The 21602-nt window shown below is 46.5% G+C and overlaps 1 protein-coding gene across 1 annotated transcript in view; it reads right to left on the bottom strand.

Annotated features, from left to right (window-relative positions):
* The window catches only part of TEKT5 (tektin 5), a 49893-nt gene extending 42400 nt beyond the window's left edge, over nt 1–7493 (bottom strand). Inside the window, exons 1-3 of the mRNA XM_005889263.2 lie at nt 6918–7493; nt 1187–1270; nt 79–149 (exon numbers count right to left, since the gene is read on the bottom strand). Coding sequence (XP_005889325.1) covers nt 79–149; nt 1187–1270; nt 6918–7493 — 731 coding nt within the window. The remainder of the gene's footprint in view (nt 1–78; nt 150–1186; nt 1271–6917) is intronic.
* Nucleotides 7494–21602: the final 14109 nt, after the last annotated feature.

Genomic DNA, 21602 nt, shown 5'->3' with positions numbered 1-21602 from the left:
GACCCTTCCGTCTTGCCCCCTAGAAACCTGGGATACCCCAAACAAACTCCAAGAGGAGGAGGAGAAAACAGCTCTTACCGCATCTGGATATCAATCCTTTGAGCTAGTTTTCTCATCTGTTCTTGGCAACATTTTATCATATCTACTTCCTGCAATGAAAGATGTCAGAAAGAGCTCAGAAACTCAGCACCCTGTCTCCCAGGCCAGCGCCCCACCCCTCACCTCTCACTGCCCACTCTCCATCCCATGAGGTGAAATGTCAGGGTGGAGTCCATTTCCAGCCTCAACCCGCATGATCCCCTGGCCGGGCAACTGACAGTCGATTGTGGAAGCTGTACGTTCTATGTCCCTCCTGTCCTTTCCTTTACATACCTCCAGAATAAAAGAAGATGCAGCACCTACTATGTGCCACGGGTCCATGCATAGAACATCTTATCATTGAATTAAATAATGCGTATGAAACGATATGTGACAGTGTGTGACATGCAATAGGTGTTCAATAAACACTGGCTATTGGCTCAGACAGTAAAGCGTCTGTCTGCAATGCTGGAGACCCAGGTTCGATCCCTGGGTCAGGAAGATCCCCTAGAGAAGGAAATGGCAACCCACTCCAGTACTCTTGCCTGGAAAAATCCCATGGACAGAGGAGCCTGGTAGGCTATAGTCCATGGGGTCGCAAAGAGTCGGACACGACTGAGCAACTTTACTTTACTTTGTACTTTACTTTACTATCATGATAGGTGGAGCTAGTGGCAAAGAACCCACCTGCCAATGCAGGAGATGCAAGAGACTCAGGTTTGACCCTGGGTCAGGAAGATCCCCTGGAGGAGGGCATGGCAACCCTCTCCAATATTCTTGCCCGGAGAATCCCATGGACAGAGGAGCCTGGTGGGCTACTGGGTCCCAAAGAATGGGACATGACTGAAGTGACACCACAGCGCACACTATCATAATGCCCACTGTGGAGATGAACAGGTCAAATGACCTCATCTCTCACTATTTCTAAATTGCAACCTAACCCCTGCCCCACTTTCTGAGTCCTAACTTTGCATGGCGTGGGGGGGGCTGGGTCGGGGAGGGGGGGACTCATGTGGCTTCTACTCTTGACTGGCAGCTCAGAAACCTCTCTGACCAGCTGATCTTCCACTTCCCTTAGGGAGTTGGCCAGACCCAGGGGGCACTTTACCCGGATAAGATTTTTCTCCACGTTGTCATGGACCAAATCAATCCCGATCCTTTTCTCTCGCTGGTACAGACACTCCAGGGCCACCTGCATGGAGTGATGAGAAATCGTGTGTTCTCCCTGCGGCTGTTTGTAGACCCTGAGTGGAAGTGACTCGCTTATACCTTTGCCATGATGTGTTTCATTCCTGGGAAACCTGGATGTTTCATGGGGCCCCATTACTGTGTGTTTGACTGGGCTTCTGCCTCCCCTTCTCCATCAGGGGGGGGCTTCGAGATGCTAAGGGAGATGGGGGCTGTGGGATGCTGAGATGGTACACAGGTGTAAAATTAGTGCACACCTCAAGTAGGTCATGCTGGTTAAGTCAGCTCGACAAGTATAAAGCACTTAAAATACTGTCTGTAAGTATCACCGATGAATACGATATGTGAAAACCCCTCTTTGGAGATCTCTAAATGGGGGGAGAGCTTTGGAAAGTGGCTGAGGCCAAGTGAGACCCAGGCAACCCTGCCACATGGCCCTTACGAGCCATGAAAGATGTGACATGAGCAGAGTGGAATAGCAGTCAGGGGAGCAGATGCTCAGAGCAGCTCCTGCAGCAGCAGACTGAGAAAGAATGGTCACGGGCCATGGGCTTGTGGTGTCACAAAGAGCATGGGAGGAGAAGGGGTCAGGGAGCATAGCAGGACATCTGGCATCGGGATGCAAAAACATCTGGGAACTCAGGAAGGAGGGGGAGGAGCCCTTGATTTCAGGAGAATTGACGGCCCCCTCTTCTCTGTGTCACCATCCATCAAGGTACTGGGGGCACTGCGTGAACTAAACAGACAGCCCTTGCTCATGTGGAGTTTGAATAGAAAAGCAAGAACATAAACACACGTGAACAGAGAAAGGAATCTCAGTTGTTTCTGACTGTGATGTGGGCTGGGATGAAAATAAGGGACTGTGAGTGGGTGGTGAAGGAATGACCGGGTGGTTAGGGAGGACTTCCCTAAGGAGGTGGCAGATCATGACTGAATTATGAGAAGCAGCAGAAATGAATGGGGATACTGTGCCAGGAAGCAGGAACAGCTGGTGCAAAGACACTGGGGTAGGAGGCGCAGCAGACAGGAAGCACTGGGGCTGTGACAAGAAACTCGGATGTTAACCCCTCCAATGCGTGAGGAAACCATTGTGGGGTTTTAGTGGGCAGGAGCAGAGATCTAGTTTAATGTTTAAAACCATCCCTCTGGCTACTGTCTGGAAAATGGGTTGAAGGGAGCAGAAGTCAGGAGGCCAGGAAGGAGGCTGTCATCACGGTTCACTGAGAAGCACCTGGAACAAGGTGGTCAGCTTGGACTTGGAAACAAGTGCATAGAAGTAATATGTCTCTGGTCCCTGTGCCTCCATCTGGCTGTCACAGGGGGCCATACATAATGAGGCAGAGCTGGGCTTTCCAGACAGGCTCGATGAGTGAGGAGGGTTGGAGGCAGTGGGGGGAGCTCTGGATTTCGGATGCTACCCTGGATCTCTGAGTGGCAGTCCTTGCCCACTGTCCTTCCAGGTGGGCAACCTGGGGGTGTAGGGAAACAGCTGGGACCCCCACCACCCCATAGTGGTCAGAACCTGTTCCATGTCTCCAAGGGATCTGGAGGCAGAGCCCCTCAGGTGTCCCCATGCCTGACAAAGAGCAGATGCAGATGTAGGAGGTCGGCAGGCAGGATGTCTGCGTCCCCACGTGCTCCAGGAAGCAGCAGGACACTGTCTCGTGTGGCCACAATAATCTTCCACAGCCCAAGGCGGATAATGCCAGTCCCTCCACCCAAAATGTCTGGGCCAGGACCCAGGGACAAATTCTCAGTTACTCAGACTCCTCTGCAGCCAGGAAGCCTATAAGAGTTCTAGCAAATGGGCTAAACTCCAGGAGATGGTGAAGGACAGGGAAGCCTGACGTGCTGCAGTCCATGGGGTTGCAAAGAGTGGGACATAACACTTTCATTTCACTTTTCATAGACATACTGGTCCCTCGCAGCTGAACAGCAGTCTTTGCTGGAAAAGGGGACAGAAATCCCTGCCCTCGAGGAGCCTATATTCTAGTGCATGGAGCAAAACAGTAAATAAGAAAAAAATGTAAATTATCTAGTATATTAGCAGGGTCTCAAGGGCTACGGAGAAAAATAAAGCAGTTAATTGAAACACGTCTTCTAAAAACCATCACGTACATATACATACATGTGTGCTTGTGATGTCTTTATGAAGCACCTGTGATTCTGCTGTAACCTCAGGAGAAAGGAAATTCCATTCAGTTTGAGGAACCCTGATTGCACTGGGATTATTGTCAACTGACTAAGTTATATATAACTTATATGTATATAATATGCATGTATATATACATAATATATGTATGCATACATAATATATATGCACAACAATATATATTATGTATATATGCATATGTATAAATGGGCTTCTCTCATAGCTTAGTAGTTAAGAATCCACCTGCAATGCAGGAGACCCCAGTTCAATTCCTGGGTCAGGAAGATCCCCTGGAGAAGGGATTGGCTTCCCACTCCAGTGCTCATAGGCTTCTCTCGTGGCTCAGACAGTGAAGAATCTGCCTGCAATGTGGGAGACCTGGGTTCGATCCCTGGGTTGGGAAGATCCCTTGGAGGAGGGCGTGGTAACCCACTCCAGTATTCTTGCCTGAAGAATCCCATGGACAGAGGAGCCTGGCAGGCTACCGTCCATGGGGTTGCAAAGAGTTGGACATGACTGAGCAACTAAGCACACACACACACACATGTAAATATATATATATATATATACATACATATATATTTAACTTAAAGCTGACTATAGATGATGATAGGAATCAGAGGAGTAAAATCAGCGAACTAAAATGGACTAGAATGGGTGAATTTAACTCAGATGACCATTATATCTACTACTGTGGGCAAGAATCCCTTAGAAGAAATGGAGGAGCCATCATAGTCAACAAAAGAGTCTGAAATGCAGTACTTAGATGTGGTCTCAAAAATGACAGAATGATCTCTGTTCATTTCCAAGGCAAACCATTCAATATCAGAGTAATCCAAGTCTATGCCCCAAACAGTAATGCTGAAGAAGCTGAAAAGACCTATGAAAACCTACAAGACCTTCTAGAACTAACACCCCAAAACGATGTCCTTTTCATTATAGGGGACTGGAATGCAAAACTAGGAAGTCAAAAAATACCTGGAATAGCAAGCAAATTTGGCCTTGGAGTACAGAATGAAGCAGGGCAAAGGCTAATAGAGTTTACCAACAGAATGTACTGGTCATAGCAAACACTCTCTTCTAACAACACAAGAGAAGACTCTACACATGGACATCACCAGATGGTCAATACTAAAATCAGATTGATTATATTCTTTGCAGCCAAAGATGGAGAAGCTCTATGCAGTCAGCAAAAACAAGACCGGGAGCTGACTGTGGCTCAGATCATGAACTCCTTATTGCCAAATTCAGACTGAAATTGAAGAAAGTAGGGAAAACCACTAGACCATTCAGGTATGACCTAAATCAAATCCCTTATGATTATACAGTGGAAGTGAGAAATAGATTCAAGAGATTAGATCTAATAGACAGAGTACCTGAAGAACTATGAACGGAGGTTCGTGACGTTGTACAGGAGGCAGGGATCAAGACCATCCCCAAGAAAAAGAAATGAAAAAAGGCAAAATGGTTGTCTGAGAAGGACTTACAAATAGCTGTGAAAAGAAGAGAAGCAAAAGGCAAAGGAGAAAAGGAAAGATATAACCATTTGAATGCAGAGTTCCAAAGAATAGCAAGGAGAGATAAGCCTTCCTCAGCGATCAATGCAAAGAAATAGAGGAAAACAATAGAATGGGAAAAACTAGAGATCTCTTCAAGAAAATTAGATATACCAAGGGAACATGTCATGCAAAGATGGGCACAATAAAAGACAGAAATGGTATGGACCTAACAGAAGCAGAAGATATTAAGAAGAGGTGGCAAGAAAACACAGAACTGTACAAAAAATATCTTCATGACCCAGATAATCATGATGGTGTGATCACTCACCTAGAGCCAGACATTCTGGAATGCAAAGTCAAGTAGGCCTTAGGAAACATCACTATGAACAAAGCTAGTGGAGGTGATGGAATTCCAGTTGAGCTATTTCAAATCCTATTTCAAAAGATGATGCTGTGAAACTGCTGCACTTAATGTGCCAGCAAATTTGGAAAACTCAGCAGTGGCCACAGGACTGGAAAAGGTCAGTTTTCATTCTGATCCCTAAGAAAGGCAATGCCAAAGAATGCTCAAACTACCACACAATTGCACTCATCTCACATGCTAGTTAAAGTAATGCTCAAAATTCTCCAAGCTAGGCTTCGAACTTCCAGATGTTCAAGCTGGTTTTAGAAAAGGCAGAGGAACCAGAGATCAAATTGCCAACATCCATTGGATCATTGAAAAAGCAAGAGAGTTCCAGAAAAACATCTATTTCTGCTTTATTGACTATGCTAAAGCCTTTGACTGTGTGGATCACAACAAACTGTGGGAAAATCTTAAGGAGATGGGAATACCAGACCACCTGACCTGCCTCCTGAGAAACCTGTATGCAGGTCAGGAAGCAACAGTTAGAACTGGACATGGAACAACAGACTGGTTCCAAATCGGGAAAGGAGTACATCAAAGCTGTATATTGTCACCCTGTTTATTTAACTTATATGCAGAGTTAACTTATCATGAGAAACTTATCATGAGAAACGCTGAGCTGGATGAAGCACAAGCTGGAATCAAGATTGCCGGGAGAAATATCAATAACCTCAGATATGCAGATGACACCACGCTTAGGACAGAAAGCAAAGAAGAACTAAAAAGCCTCTTGATGAAAATGAAAGAGGAGAGTGAAAAAGTTGGCTTAAAACTCAACATTCAGAAAACTAAGATCACAGCATCTGGTCCCATGACTTCATGGCAAATAGATGGGGAAACAGTGGAAACAGTGAGAGACTTTATTTTGGGGGGCTCCAAAATCACTGCAGATGGTGATTGCAGCCATGAAATTAAAAGACGCTTGCTCCTTGGAAGAAAAGCTATGACCAACCTAGACAGCATATTAAAAAGCAGAAACATTCCTTTGCCAACAAAGTTCCATCTAGTCCATAAGCTATGGTTTTTCCAGTAGTCATGTATGGATGTGAGAGTTGGACTATAAAGAAAGCTGAGCACCGAAGAATTGATGTTTTTGAACTGTGGTGCTAGAGAAGATTCTTGAGAGACCCTTGGACAGCGAGGAGATCCAGCCAGTCCATCCTAAGGGAAATCAGTCCTGAATGTTCATTGAAAGGACTGATGTTGAAGCTGAAACTCCCATACTTTGGCCACCTGATGTGAAGAACTGACTCATTGGAAAAGACCCTGATGCTGGGAAAGATTGAAGGCAGAAGGAGAAGGGGACAACAGAGGATGAAATGGTTGGATGGCATCACCGACTTGATGGACATGAGTTTGAGTAAATACCGGGAGTTGGTGATGGACAGGGAGGTCTGGGGTACCACAGTCCATGGGGTCACAAAGAGTTGGACATGACTGAGCGACTAAATTGAACTGATAGATGATGATGCAGCTCAAACTGAGCTTCAAGATGCCTGTCAACTTGACCTTCACTCAAGGGAGGTGTGTGGGACTGTACTGCAGGGCTGACATCCCAGTCACCCCCAGGACCCCCTCCCTGCCGCATGCTCACTTGCAATGGACACCCCAGCTCCTCAGCCGCACACTCCAGCCGCCTCTTAATGGCATCCAAGCTGTGGTTCTCGTTCAGAAGCCTCTCCAGCTCGTAGTTCAGCTCCGACTTCCAGAAGCCGATGTCCGACAGCCTCTGGCCCAGGTTCCGGCAGGTCCCCTCCTGCATCTGGCGCGTCAGCTGATCCTTGTCCTGCATGAGCCGCATGGAGTCGCCCGTCATCCGGCCGGCCCAGAGCCGTGACGCCTCAGCCCCACATAACTGCAGCCGGTTGGACTGGTCCCAGTCCTGGGGGCTGTAGCGACAGAAGAGGGCGGAGCGGACGGCCGGCAGGATGGTGGGCGGCCGCAGGGCGCTGCGGCAGGTGGCCCCCTCGTCCAGGCAGGTCTGGGCATTGGCCACCTTGTAGAAGAGGCTGGGTCTCCAAGCGTTGAGGTAGCGGTACCCTGGCAAGTAGTAGGGCTGGTAGCACTCCTGGACGGTCGGGCCGGACGCCACCGAGGGCAGCGCGCTCCCGCCACAGGGTTTCTTGGGACCACAGTAAGTGGCGGTCTGAGTCGTTCCAAGAAACTCCATCTTCCCCCATCAGCCCCGCTAGGGCAAAAGTCTACCCTGGGGAGGCCAAGGCACCACAGGAAGGGGAAGGGGCTTCTCTTAGGGATGGGCAGGGCCTCTATGACTCGGTGCTGTTGTCATAAAGCCTGGGAGTGGTGCCCTCCTGGGCGGCCCCCTGGCCGTCCCCACCCTGCACCGGCTCACTTACCCCCTGCTGGGACCATAGCAGCCCAATGGAAACCCAAACAAAACAACCAACAACATGAATGAGTTTTTCAGTCGACAAGAGTTGGAGGTGCAAGAAATGGCATTTGTATATTTTCAGTAAATAATCAAATCTGCCTTTCCACACTTAACTCTGCCTATGGGAGAATGTGGTCCACTCCAGTACCTCCAATCAACTCAGGGTCAAGGTGGTCAAGGCTAGTTGTTTCCCTTCTCTCTCTGTCCCCAGGATGGCACCAGAGTGGTCCATGCACATCATGGGATACCACTCAGGGGTAAAAAATCAGAATGAGCTCTTGGCACACACAAGAGCAGGAATGAATCTCAGATGGATTAAGCTCAGTGGAAGCAGCTAGACTCACATCCTGTATGATTGCATGGACAGAAGACAGATCGATGGGGCTGGCGGTGAGAGGGAGATTGACCGGAGGGGAAGGAGAAAATTTGGGAATGATGGCAGCACTGTCCTGTATCTTGATGGTGATGGGGTTATGCAACTATCTGTCAAAACTCATAGGACCATCCACTAAAAAGGGTGAAGCTCCAATACTTTGGCCACCTGATGTGAAAACCTGACTCACTGGAAAAAGACCCTGATGCTGGGAAAGATTGAAGGCAGGAGGAGAAAGGGACAACAGAGGATGAGACGGTTGGATGGCATCACCGATTCAATGGACATGAGTTTGAGCAGACTCTGGGAGATAGTGCAGGACAGCCTGGGGTCACTGCAGTCCATGGGGTCACAAAGAGTCAGACACAACGGAGCAACTGAGCAACAAAAAAAGGGATGGTTTTTACTGTATGTAAATTATACTTCAACAAACCTGAACTTAAGAAGGAAGGTGAGGGATGTGAGCTCATTGGCGGGGCTCTGCCACGTCTGTTTGGCTTCGCCGTTAACTCCCAGCACCTGACACAGGACTAAATGGATGAATGGGAGTCTAGGTTGAGGGTTTTGTTACTCCAGAAAAAGCATTCAACCTTCCATTCTATACCAATACTTTCATTCCATCAAGAAACTTCCTCCCCTCCTTGGTTGGTGGGAGTGGCAATAAAGTCTCAAGATATTCGACAAGAGGGGTGCTTGATTTGTGGGGTCCCCTCTCCCTTTTGAGGGCTTCCCAGGTGGTCCCAGTGGTAAAGGACCCCCCTGACAATTCAGGAGATGTAAGAGATGTGGGTTCAATCCTTGGGTCGGGAAGATCCCCTGGAGGAGGGCATGGCAACCCTCTCCAGTATTCTTGCCTGGGAAATTCCATGGACAGAGGAGCCTGGCCGGCTGCAGTCCATGAGGTTGCAGAGAGTTGGACACGACTGAAGCGACTTAGCACACACACACGTAACCCTATTCTACTGATTGTATTCTTCCGTCTTTTGAAACGAGAAAGACGATACAGTCAACCCTCAAATGGCCCTTGTTAGTGGAGTGTGATGGTTAACATGAATTTTCTCCCCAGTCACCTAAAACCTGGACTGAAAAATGCAGTGGGTACTAGATGATTAAGGCAGAGAGAAATGTATTAAGCACCTCTGTATACATAGGGCTTTACATAAACTCATTTGTTTCATTTCCACAGTGAGACTGTAAGAAAGCTTGAGATTCCCATCTTATAGGGTGGGCTTTGGGCCCCCTCTGGACCTAGAGTGCTTGCAGGATCGTTAGAGATGGGACATCCCACCCAGGAAGTGTTTTTGTATTGAAGAATTCCAAGAAATAGTCCAGAAAGCCTCAGGGTATTTATAAAGCACTAAATGTTAATGGCAATAGTATCAATGTGATCACGTATCTAAAAACATGTATATATATATATACATTATACTATATACAATGGAATATTACTCAGCCATTAAAAAGAATGAAATAATACCATTTGCAGCAACATGGACGGACCTAGAGATGATCAGACCAAGTGAAGTGAGTCAGAGAAAGACAAATATCAGATCAGTTCAGTTCAGTCACTGAGTCGTGTCCGACTCTTTTCGACCCCGTGAACCATAGCACGCCAGGCCTCCCTGTCCATCACCAACTCCCGGAATTCACCCAAACCCATGTCCATTGAGTCAGTGATGCTATCCAACCATCTCATCCTCTGTCATCCCCTTCTCCTGCCCGCAATCATTCCCAGCATCAGGGTCTTTTCCAATGAGTCAGCTCTTTGCATCAGGTGGCCAAAGTATTGGAGTTTCAGCTTCAGCATCAGTCCTTCCAATGAATATTCAGGACTGATTTCCTTTAGGATGGAAAATATCATATGATATCCCTTATATGTAGAATCTAAAATATGACACAGATGAAATTATTTACAAAATAGAAATAGACTCATAGAAAACAAACTTATAGTTATCAAAGAGGAAAGAAGGTGGGGAGAAAGATAAATTAGGCATTTGGCAGTAACAGATATACACTACTATAAATAGAAGATAAACAACAAGGCCCTACAGTATAGCACAGGGAACTATATTCAGTATCTCATAATAACCCATGATGGAAAAAAAATCTAAAAATGGAAAAGAATCTCAAAAAAGAATCTATATGGGCTTCCCTGATGGCTCAGACAGTAAAAAATCTGCCTGCAATTCGGGAAATCAGGGTTCAATCCCTAGTTGGGAAGATCCCCTGGAGAAGGGAGTGACTACCCACTCTAGTATTCTTGCTAGAGAATTTCATGGACAAGAAGCCTGGCGAGCTACAGTCCACGGGATCTCAGAGAGTCGGACAAGACTGAGAGACTAACAGTTTCATATATATACACATACCCAAAACAGAATCACTTTGCTGTACACCTGAAACCAACATGACACTGCAAATCAACTACACTTCAACAAAAATAAATAAATAAAAATTAATGTAAGCAATATCTATGAGTGTAAAGGTTAGATTTTCTCACCACTCAGCTACTTTCAGTTTTTTCAGATAAAATCCAGTTATCAGATCTTTGCATTTTTCTAGAGATATCTTATGCACATACAAGCTTGCCGCTGCTGCTGCTAAGTCGCTTCAGTCGTGTCCGACTCTGTGCGACCCCGTAGACGGCAGCCCACCAGGCTCCCCCATCCCTGGGATTCTCCAGGCAAGAACACTGGAGTGGGTTGCCATTTCCTTCTCCAATGCATGAAAGTGAAAAGTCAAAGAGAAGTCACTCAGTCGTGTCCGACTCTTAGCGACCCCATGGACTGTAGCCCACCAGGCTCCTCCGTCCATAGGATTTTCCAGGCAAGAGTGCTGGAGCGGGGTGCCATTGCCTTCTCCAACATACAAGCTTATATCAATCTATATCTTTTTTACATAGATGATAAACACCATACCCACTGTTTTCCACATAATTGTAACTCTTGGAGATCATCTCATTTTGGTCCATAAACCTCTCTTTCTACCATTTAGTAGCTGTGCATCCCTCCATTATACAGAGGTGGTATGATTTGTTTGATCATTCTCTACAATGGGGCATTTAAAGGTATTTCCTCTAAACATTGCTGCAATAAATGTCTTACCTCTTGCATTTCTTTTTTTTTTTTAAGAAAACCTTTTTACTTTTTATTGGATTATAGCCAGTTAACTATGTTGTGATAGCTTCAAGTGGACAGTGAAGGACTCAGCCCTATATACCCACTCTCCCCAAAACTCCTGTCACATCCAGGCTGCCACATAACATTGATCAGAGTTCCCTGTGCTGTACAGCAGGTCCTTGCTGGTTATCCATTTAAAATATATCAGTGCCATTCGCATTTCTTTATGTCGGGTTTTCGGAGGTACAATTTCCACACAGTGGATCACCTGGTGCATGCAGGCTTTTGAAGGTACACAGGCCCTCGGTCACCACCGGGATGAAATTGTCCCCACCACCCGGGCAGATCGTGCTCTTCCTTCTGCTTCTAACTTGGCAACCACTGACGTGTCCTCTATCCCTACAGTGCGTGTGTGAATGTGCGCTCGGTCTTGTCTGACCCTTTGCAATCCCATAGCCTGCCAGGCTCCTCTGTCCATATTTCCCAGGCAAGAATACTGGAATGGGTTGTCATTTCCTTCTCCAGGGGATCTTCCAGACCCGGGAATCAAACCCCGATCTCCTGCCTTGCAGGCCGTTTGTTGACCTCTGAGCCACCCAGGTAGCCCCACAGAATGCCATATAAACAGAATCGTGTAGAATACAGTCCTTTAAGCTTGGCCTCTTTCCCTTAGTAGTTCTTTTCCTTTTTTAAAAATTTATTTATTTGGCTGCACCGAGTCTTTAGTTGCAGCATATGGGATCTAGTTCCCTGACTAGGGATCAAACCCAAGCTCCCTGCATTGGGAGCACAGAGTCCCAGCCATGGGGCCACCAGGAACGTCCCACTTTAGTAGTTCTGCCTGAAAGCGATAAGCATCCTTGCACATACATTTCTGGGCATGTCTGAGCATAACTTCCAGAAGAAGTTACAGGATAGAAAAGCATGCATTTTTTTTTAATATGAATATGTATTATCTTGAAGGCTTTCTGCCTTTGGGCCTCTGGGTATATATGTTCTATATATTATTTATACGCCTGTTTATTGTCCTGAAGATTTTCCCACCCGTGGGGCTCTGGGGCGATGGCTTCTAATTTAGACTGTCAGAGGTGGCAGTTCCTGCCTGTTTCCCTTGGCCAGGAGCCTGGTGCTGTACATGTGAGGGACCAGGCACGAACACCACAGCCTCCTGCCTAGCACCACTTACAGGACTGCTGGGGAAGAAGGGGCGGGGACTTAAAGAAACCCAGATAGGCTAGACAGCTCGCCCCAGGCTGGGATCTATTTGGGGTCCTGCTCACCTGGGTTCCAGGTTGCTTGCTTGAAAGCTCTGGGGAGGTGTTCAGGACAAACCCCACGAAAACCCACAAAGTTAAACTGTCATCAGAGAAACCGACCTGGCTGCCTTTCAGCCATGGGGGGGTCTGGCATGATTTTCCTAGGCAAGGTGGGGCTCCCTGAAGAGAAGAATTCAGCTCAAAATCCTGATACAGAACTTCATCTGTAATATACATAGTATCTATATGACCCAAGTGCATCTTTTCTCTGCTGTAAAGAGAGACAGGAATCTATGCAAGGGTATAACCGACCAGGATTTCTCCATCTCCTCAGCCTTAGCTCCTCTCGGATGCAAGTTTCTAAAACTCCTCCCTCCCTCCAACAAAAAGAAGATGTTAACTACATGATGACCAGATGAGTGCAGCCCCAGGCCTCCTGGAATCTAATGTTAACCCTTGTGACACCTCACCATCAGCCAATCAGAAACTTGTGCATGAGCTGATCACATACCCTGTGAACTCCTCCATCACCTGACTTTTTAAAAACTCTTTGCCAAAAGCTGAGCTGGCAGTGTTTTGGGGCCTAAGCCATCTATCTTTGCCTGGCCCTGCAATCAACCTTTCTCTGCTCCAAACTCCAACGTTTCAGTCTGTTTGGCCGCCCTGTGCATCGGGCACACGAACTTGCACTCACAGGGGTGGAGAGTAGGGGAGAGGCTGATCTCAATGAATCATGTTTTCGGATCCACAGATCACTGTCCTGGCCTCCACTCCAACCTGCTTACAAACCGTCGGTTGCTGAGTCAGTGACAGCGGTTGAGGGGCTGTGTGGCTAGGAAATTTTCACGCAGGGGAATCCGTTCAGTGCTGTCCTGACTGAGGAGGCCATTCTGTCGAGTGGAATCCCAGCCCCCTCTTCCAGCCTGGAAAAATGCTGGGAATCATGCCTTGTGGAGGGAAGTTATGAGAATCAAGTAAAGACCTAGCAAGGTACTCAGCATGGTGGGTGATCAACAGCTGACATTACTATTATTATTATACTATGCTTCGCCACATCATTGCATTAATCCTTTTGATCATGGCATTATTCCTGCCCTCATTTTACAGGGGGCAAACTGAGAGTTACCTTTATTTACCCAAGGGCACACAGCGAGTCTTCAGAAATGGCTCAGGTAGTATCCTCTGTTTCTCTCAAGGTAGGGGGCAGGGAGGAGAGTCAGCTAAAAACCCTAAATGTGCCTATAGTGGGGCTGAGAGGGAGCTCAGAGAACATATCAGTGATATTGGGTTTCTATTTCTCCCCCATTTTACTGTAAAAAAAAATTTTTTTTTTGGCCATGCTACATGAGATCTCAGTTCCCAGACCAGGGATTGAAGCCTTGCCCTTGGCAGTGAAAGCATGGAATCCTAACCACTGGACTGCCAGGGAATTCCCTACTATAAACAATTTTTTAAATGCAGCAGTTTTAACAAGGACCTATTGTATCACACATCGAACTCTGCTCAATGTCATGTGACAGCCTGGAAGGGAGGGGAGTTGGGGGAGAATGGATATATGTATATGTGTAGCTGAGTTGCTCTGCTGTCCACCTGAAATTATCACATGGTTAATTGGCTATGCGTGCATGCTAAGTCACTTCAGTCCTGTCTGACTCTTTGCCACCCTATGGACTGTAACTCACCAGGCTCCTCTGTCCATGGGATTCTCCAGACAAGAATATTGAAGTGGGTTGCCATGCCCTCCTCCAGGGGATCTTCCTGACCCAGGAAGAAAGCAGCCCTTCTCACACCTTGATTTGAGCCCCTTGAGCCTCATTTTGTCTAAAATGGAAGGTTATCTTCAAACTCTCTCACAGAAGCAGAGCACATAACATAGGGCCCTGAGACGCTCTGGCTGGAGGGAACGGGAGCTGGGGCCCCTTCCATGTGAGTCCCTAGAGCTCCACGGAGCAGGGTGAGAAACTGATGATTTCACAAAGGAGGCTTGAAGTTCACCAGGAAGTGGAAAAACCAAACTCCATGTCCACGTTTTCTGAAGTCACACCTATCTTCTAGAGAAATGGTAGGGTAGGTATGATCATCAAAGGCATTCCATTAAATTTGGAATCATGTGGATGGTAACTGGACATTGTGACCACTTTGTAGTGTAGATGAACATCAAATTAATATGTGGTACACCTGAAGCGAATACAGTGTTAAGTGCCATTTTTTTCTCAAAAAAAAAAAAAAAAAAAAGGATTCGTGCCATGGGTGAGAGTTGTGTTCACTTCATACGGCTGCTGTCACAAATCACCACAAAGTTAGTGACCTCACACCACACAAAATAAATTTGTCTACATTACCAAGTCATCACAATGTCTAGTTAACAATCCACGTGATTCCAAATGCAACAGAATGCCTGTTGATTATCATGACAATCCTACCATTTCTGTAGATAATCAGTGTGACATCAGAAAACACGGACGTGGAGTCTGGTTTTTCCACGTCCTGGTTAGGTGACCTTCAAGCCTCTTTGTTTGTGAACTGGGGAGGGAAGTGGGCTAAACTATTAATAGCTCTGGAGGTCAGAATTCCAAAATGAGGCTCAAGGTGCTCAAATCAAGGTGTGAGGAGGGCTGGTTTCTTCTGGAAGCTCCAGGGAGAATCAGATTCCTCGACATTTCCAGCTTCCAGAGTCTGCCCGCATCCTCTGGCTTGTGGCCCCACCTCACCCCCATCTAGGGTGGCCTCATCCTGCAGCCACTCGAAGCGGGGCTTCAGTTCCCAGCCTGAGATTGAGGTCTGGCCGTGGTGGTGAGAGCACCAAATCCTACCCACTAGACCCAGGGTCAGTGACAAGGCCCTGACCCTTAGGCTTTGCAGAAAAGAACTCCCACAAAGTTGGAAAGTAGTGAAACAAATGAAGTGTTCTTAGGAGGAAAAAGAATACAGCATGTGTGTATAGACACTCGAGTGGGCTCAGAGAGAGAGTTGTGCCCTCGTGGTCTTTGAATCACTTTTATGGGGCATGTCTTCCGGCTGTCCTTTGGGCAATCATTTTGATTTGCCTGTTCTGAGTCCCTATTTGGTATTCAGTCCATGGGGTCGCTGAGAGTTGGACACGACTGAGCGACTTCACTTTGACTTTTCACTTCCACGCATTGGAAAAGGAAATGACAACCCACTCCAGTATTCTTGCCTAGAGAATCCCAGGGATGGGGGAGCCTGGTGGGCTGCCATCTATGGAGTTGCACAGAGTTGGACACGACTGAAGCAACTTAGCAGCAGCAGCAGCAGGGTCCTCCCAGGTATGCACACCCATCTCTCAGCTAAGATGGATTCTACCAAAGAAGCCTATGGGGAGTTACCATCAGGTAGCATCACTCCCCTTTTGACCTCGGCGGGGGCAGTGGGGGGGCATTTATCTCCTGCCTCAGGTGGGCAGATGGATGAATGGATGAAGTGACAGCATTTCAAATGCCATTAAATGAGAAAGGTAAATTCCAAAAGTTGGCCATGGTTCAGCCAACACTCAGCAAAAATGAATAGTAAAATGTGATAACTCAGTCTGAAAGGCCCAAGGAATTTTTAAAAATTTAGAAAGAAGAAAATCCTGAAATACGTTGAGTGTGCCAGCTGGGGAACTTCTGGACAGTGCCCGTGTCCTAAAGGATGGGCAGCGGGGTGTTTCGGGTTCATCCGCAGTGTAGCAGGTGTCCGTACTCCATTCCTTTTCGTGGCTGAATGCTATCTCATTGTATGGCTAGATCACGTTTTGTTTACCATTCGTCCATTGATGGGCATTTGGGCTGCTTCTGCTTTTTGGCTGGTATGAATAATGTTGCTCTGAACATTTCCATCAAAGTTTTTGTGTGGATGTCAGTTTTCAATTTTCTTGAATAGATGCCTAAAAGTGGAATTACTGGGTCATATGGTAATTCTGTTTTGGTTACTGTTGAGTTTTAATAAAAGGTCTGTGTAGTCAAAGCTATGGTTTTTCCAGTACCCATGTACAGATGTGAGAATTGGGCCATAAAAGAAGCCTGAGCACTGAAGAATTGATGCTTTCAAATTGTGGTGCTGGAGAAGACTCTTGAGAGTCCTTGGACTGCAAGGAGATCAAACTAGGCAATCCTAAAGGAAATCAACCCTGAATATTCCATTGGAAGAATTGATGCTGAAGCTGAAGCTCCACTGCTTTGGCCACCTGATGCAAAGAACTGACTCATTGGAAAAGGTCCTGATGCTGGGAAAGATTGAAGGCAAAAGGAGAAGTGGGCAAAGGAGGATGAGATGGTTAGATAACATCACCAACTCAATGGACATGAATGTGAGCAAACTCTGGGAGACAGGGGAACCTGGTGTGCCGCAGTCAATGGGGTCGCAAAGAGTTGGACACAACTGAGCAACTGAGCAACAACACCAAGTTGCAAATCAGCACTTTTTGTTACTTGGTTTTTAATAAATATTGTGTTATCCATAGAAGTTAACTCAGGAAACTTCCAGCAACACAGTCAGCCCCCTCACACTCAGGCTAGGTCACACGTGTTGCTTTAGACAGTAAGTTCCTGACACCTGGGAATTGTCTTTCTCTCTCTGGGCTCAGTTCATTTCTCCAAACCCTTGGGGTGTTTTGCCCCCTGCATCCAGACAGTAGACTCAACACACACAAGGTGAGGTGTGATGGGAAAACCAAGAAACCAGAACAGAGGCTGCTTCCATCTGTCATCCTTTGTGACCACTGGGAGTTCTTACTTGTGTCTAGAATTCAAAACAGTGAATCAGAGCGTGACCCTCCAGGTATGATATTTTTGTTTGGCACGTGGACATTTTAGTTCATGCACAAAGGCTTTTACTGGACTGAGTACCTCCCTGGTGGTCCAGTGATTAAACACTTTGCCTTCCACACACAGGGTTCGTTCAGGTTCATTCCCTGGTCGGGAAACTAAGATCCCACACGCCCCACAGCCAAAAAAAAAAATTGAAATGTAATCTATATATCTTTCAACTATAGCAAAACCAAGACACTAAGCAGGAATATAATTATTATTGGAAATACAGTTGTGTAGAGGAGAAAGGTGTTAAAATCACTGTCTACTCTGGGTGTCAAATACATTAGATAAACCACTGCTTAGAAATCCCTCCTGCATGCGTGTTAAGCCATTTCAGTGGTGTCCAACTCTTTGCAACCTCATGGACTGCAGCCTGCCAGACTCCTCTGTCCATGGGATTCTCCAGGCAACAGTACTGGAGTGGGTTGCCATGCCAGAGGATCTTCCCAACACAGGGATCAAACCCAAGTGTCTTACATCTACCTGCACTGGCAGGCAGGTTCTTCACCACTAGCACCAGCCCAGAGATTCCACATCCACCACTGTAACTTTTTTTTTCAATCACTTTCTGGCTGATGGAAAACGCATTCACTTTCTGAATCATCTGGGGGAAGTGGACTAGGCGAGGCTGGCGTATGGGGCACGGGAGACCTGACTCACGACCTGACTGGTGTGCCCAAGCCTCCACGGCATCAGAACCTCCCTCCCGGCCAGCATCCCACTGACTGTGTTTTATTTCTGTCTCTCTCTGCAGCTACCGCATTGAGATGACTGCCTGACTTCCCCAGCCAGTGAAGGGACAGCGCCGCCTCTGTGAAATTAACGTGAAACCCATCTGCCTACAGAAGGCCTGGAGATTGTCTTAGGTGACCGCTGGAGGAGTGCTGTCCAGCAATAGAACTAACTTCCGGCCACGAGCAAATCAACGCAGCAAGTCAGCAAGCGTTCCTTGGGTGCCCCCTGCAGGTAGGTAGAATTTGCCACTTGTCCTTCCCCGAAGCCAAAATCTCACAGGCGGTGGCTCTAAGCAGTGCTTAGAAAAGCCAGCATAATAAGGGCAAACACAGGAAAGAGAGAGAAAGAAGTCCAGGAAGAAGCTGCTTTCAATTCAGCATCCTTGTCAGTTTGTATCATTCAAACATGAGATTTATGTTTTACAATGTAGTTTTTTTAATTTTTTTTTTTCACTTTGAATTTCAAAAGATGTCTTTTCAGTGTTTAGCGCACTGGTCCTGGCTGGTGTCCAACGACATGGCAGTCTTTCTGGAAATCTCCCTTCAGACACACACATCAGTTCAGTTCAGTTCAGTCGCTCAGTCGTGTCCGACTCCGCGACCCCGTGAATCGCAGCACACCAGGCCTCCCTGTCCATCACCATGTCCCAGAGTTCACTCAGACTCACGTCCATCGAGTCAGTGATGCCATCCAGCCATCTCATCCTCTGTTATCCCCTTCTCCTTCTGCCCCCAATCCCTCCAAGCATCAGAGTCTTTTCCAATGAGTCAACTCTTTGCATGAGGTGGCCAAAGTACTGGAGTTTCAGCTTTAGCATCATTCCTTCCAAAGAAATCCCAGGGCTGATCTCCTTCAGAATGGACTGGCTGGATCTCCTTGCAGTCCAAGGGACTCTCAAGAGTCTTCTCCAGCACCACAGTTCAAAAGCACCAATTCTTCAGCGCTCAGCTTTCTTCACAGTCCAAGTCTCACATCCATACATGACCACAGGAAAAACCATAGCCTTAATTAGATGGACCTTTGTTGGCAAAATAATGTCTCTGCTTTTCAATATGCTATCTAGGTTGGTCATAACTTTTCTTCCAAGGAGTAAGCGTACATGTATGCTAAAACATATGTCTATACGTGCTCACTGCCACATTAATTGTAACAGGGAAAAAACCAAATGGCTTTTGGTACAGGATGGCTGAATGAAATATGAAACACCTATTCTATGGAGAACTCTGCAGCATTAAAAAAAAAAAAAGAAAGGTTAGGCTTATATTTGCCCATAGGAAAAGATTTTTAAGATATAAGTGAAGAAAGAAAGATATAGAACAATGCATATAATAGGATACCACTTAATCAGATACATGGGCTTCCCAGGCGGCTCAGTGGGTAAAGAACCCACTTGCAATGCAGGAGCCACAGGAGACATGGGTTCGATACCTGGGTCAGGAAGATCCCCTAGAGCACAGCAAGCCACTCCAGTGTTCTTGCCTGGAGAATCCCATGGACAGAGGAACCTGGCTGGCTATAGTCCACGGGGACAGAAAGAGTCAGACATAACTGAGGACGCACACACAAGCAGATATTTAGATAATTGTATAATGACAAACATTTCTGGAAAGATACACAGAAGTCAGAATGATTATCTTGGGCAGGGACAGGCCTGGAATGAACACACGTGGGGAGAATTTTGTTTGTTTGTTTTTATTAAACCTTTCAAACTGATATACATACAGGGTTGAGCCTGGAACAGTGTAGGGGAGATAGGGGCACCACCCATCAACACAGCCGAAAACCCAAGTATAATTTATAGTCAGCCCTAATTATCCACCATTCCATATCCTTGGGTTTAACCAACTGTAGACTGTGTAATACTATAACATTTAGTATTGAAAATCAATCCAGGTATAACTAGACATGTGCAGTTAAACCTATGTTGTTCAAGGATCATTGTAATTTTATTTTAGTATCTATATAATATATGCATTCTCCAAGCAAGAATACTGGAGTGGGTAGCCATTCCCTTCTCCATGGGGATCTTCCTCATCCAGGGATCAAACCTGGGTCACCCGCATAGCAGGTGGATTCTCTACTAAATGAGCCACCAGCGAAGCCCCCAATACATAAATAGTATACTATATATTATATGTAATATATTCATATATGTAACCTAATAGGGCATCAACTTCTGGCTAAGATTGGATAATGGAGATTGACTGTATCCTCCCATCTGAAACTACTCAAAAAAACACCCAGAATATATGGAACAATGATTTTCAAGACACTGGACATCAGGCATGAAGGACAGTCCTCTCTGATGGGAAACAAATGAGGTGAGTCCCCCTATCATCCAAGCTCACCACCTGGACAGGTAGTTTCCAGGCCGTGGTGCAGGGAGAATGTCTCCAGTTAAGGGAGCCGGGAGGTGGGACACCAGGTGTGCAGAGTCTGAGGGGCAGAGCTCCGAAGAGGAGGATGCTGCCCAGAGAGACTGTCCAAGGGTCTCCAGGTGAGCAAGATCAGTGTACACTTGTGAGGAAATGACCCGGGCTGGGGAAGGACCACCCAAGAGCATCAGAGGGAGCCATCCCCAGAGCCCCATCCCCCAGGCTGGGATTTGTTCCCCATCACACCATGCTCAGTAGATTTCATCATCTGTGTGACATCGGGTCAAATAGCCAGAGGGTTTTGCCTCAGGATTAGGGCAAAATTAGCCTCAGACTCACTTTGCCAAAAAAGGTCCAGATAGTCCAAGCTACAGTTTTTCCAGTAGTCATGTGTGGATGTGAGAGTTGGACCACAAAGAAGGCTGAGTGCCAAAAAATTGATGCTTTTGAGCTATGGTATTGCAGAAGACTCTTGAATGTCCCTTGGACAGCAAGATCAAACCAGTCAATCCTAAAGGAAATCAACCCTGAATATTCATTGGAAGGACTGATACTGAAGCTGAAGCTCCAATACTGTGGCCACCTGATGCAAAGAGCCGACTGAGTGGAAAAGACCATGTTGCTGGGAAAGATTGAAACCTGGAGGAGAAGGGGATGGCAGAGGATGAGATGGTTGGATTGCATTACCGACTTGATTAACATGTGCTTAGTCGTTCAGTCATGTCTGACTCTTTTCGACCCCGTGGACTGTAGCTTGCCAGCCTCCTCTATCCATGGGGATTCTCCAGGCAAGAATACTAGAGTGGATTGTCATGCTCTCCTCCAGGGGATCTTCCCAACTCAGGGATCAAACCCAGGTCTCCCGCATTGCAGATGGAGTCTTTACCATCTGAACCACCAGGGAAGCCCTGTGAGTTTGGGCAAACTCTGGGAGATAGTGAAGGACAGGGAAGCCTGGCGTGCTGCAGTCCATGGGGTCGCAGAATCAGACACAACTTAGCGACCAAAAAACAGCAAGCCCTAGACTCAATATCACTCTGGTCCTGCCTAACAAAGTTTAAAAATAGAACCCCAGACATTAAAATGTTTCCAGTCCATTCCCTGTGCAGGAAAAAAAAAAAAAAAAAAAAAAAGATGAAGAATGTAAAATACAAGAAATTTTCAGCACAAAATAAGGTAAATTCACAATGTCTAATAAAACAGGGGTTCCCAACCTCCAGG

The sequence above is a fragment of the Bos mutus genome, chromosome 25 (genome assembly GCF_027580195.1).
Source record: "Bos mutus isolate GX-2022 chromosome 25, NWIPB_WYAK_1.1, whole genome shotgun sequence".
NCBI lineage: Eukaryota > Metazoa > Chordata > Mammalia > Artiodactyla > Bovidae > Bos > Bos mutus.
Note: the sequence above shows the minus strand (reverse complement) of the source record. Positions and strands in the feature narration are given on the sequence as shown.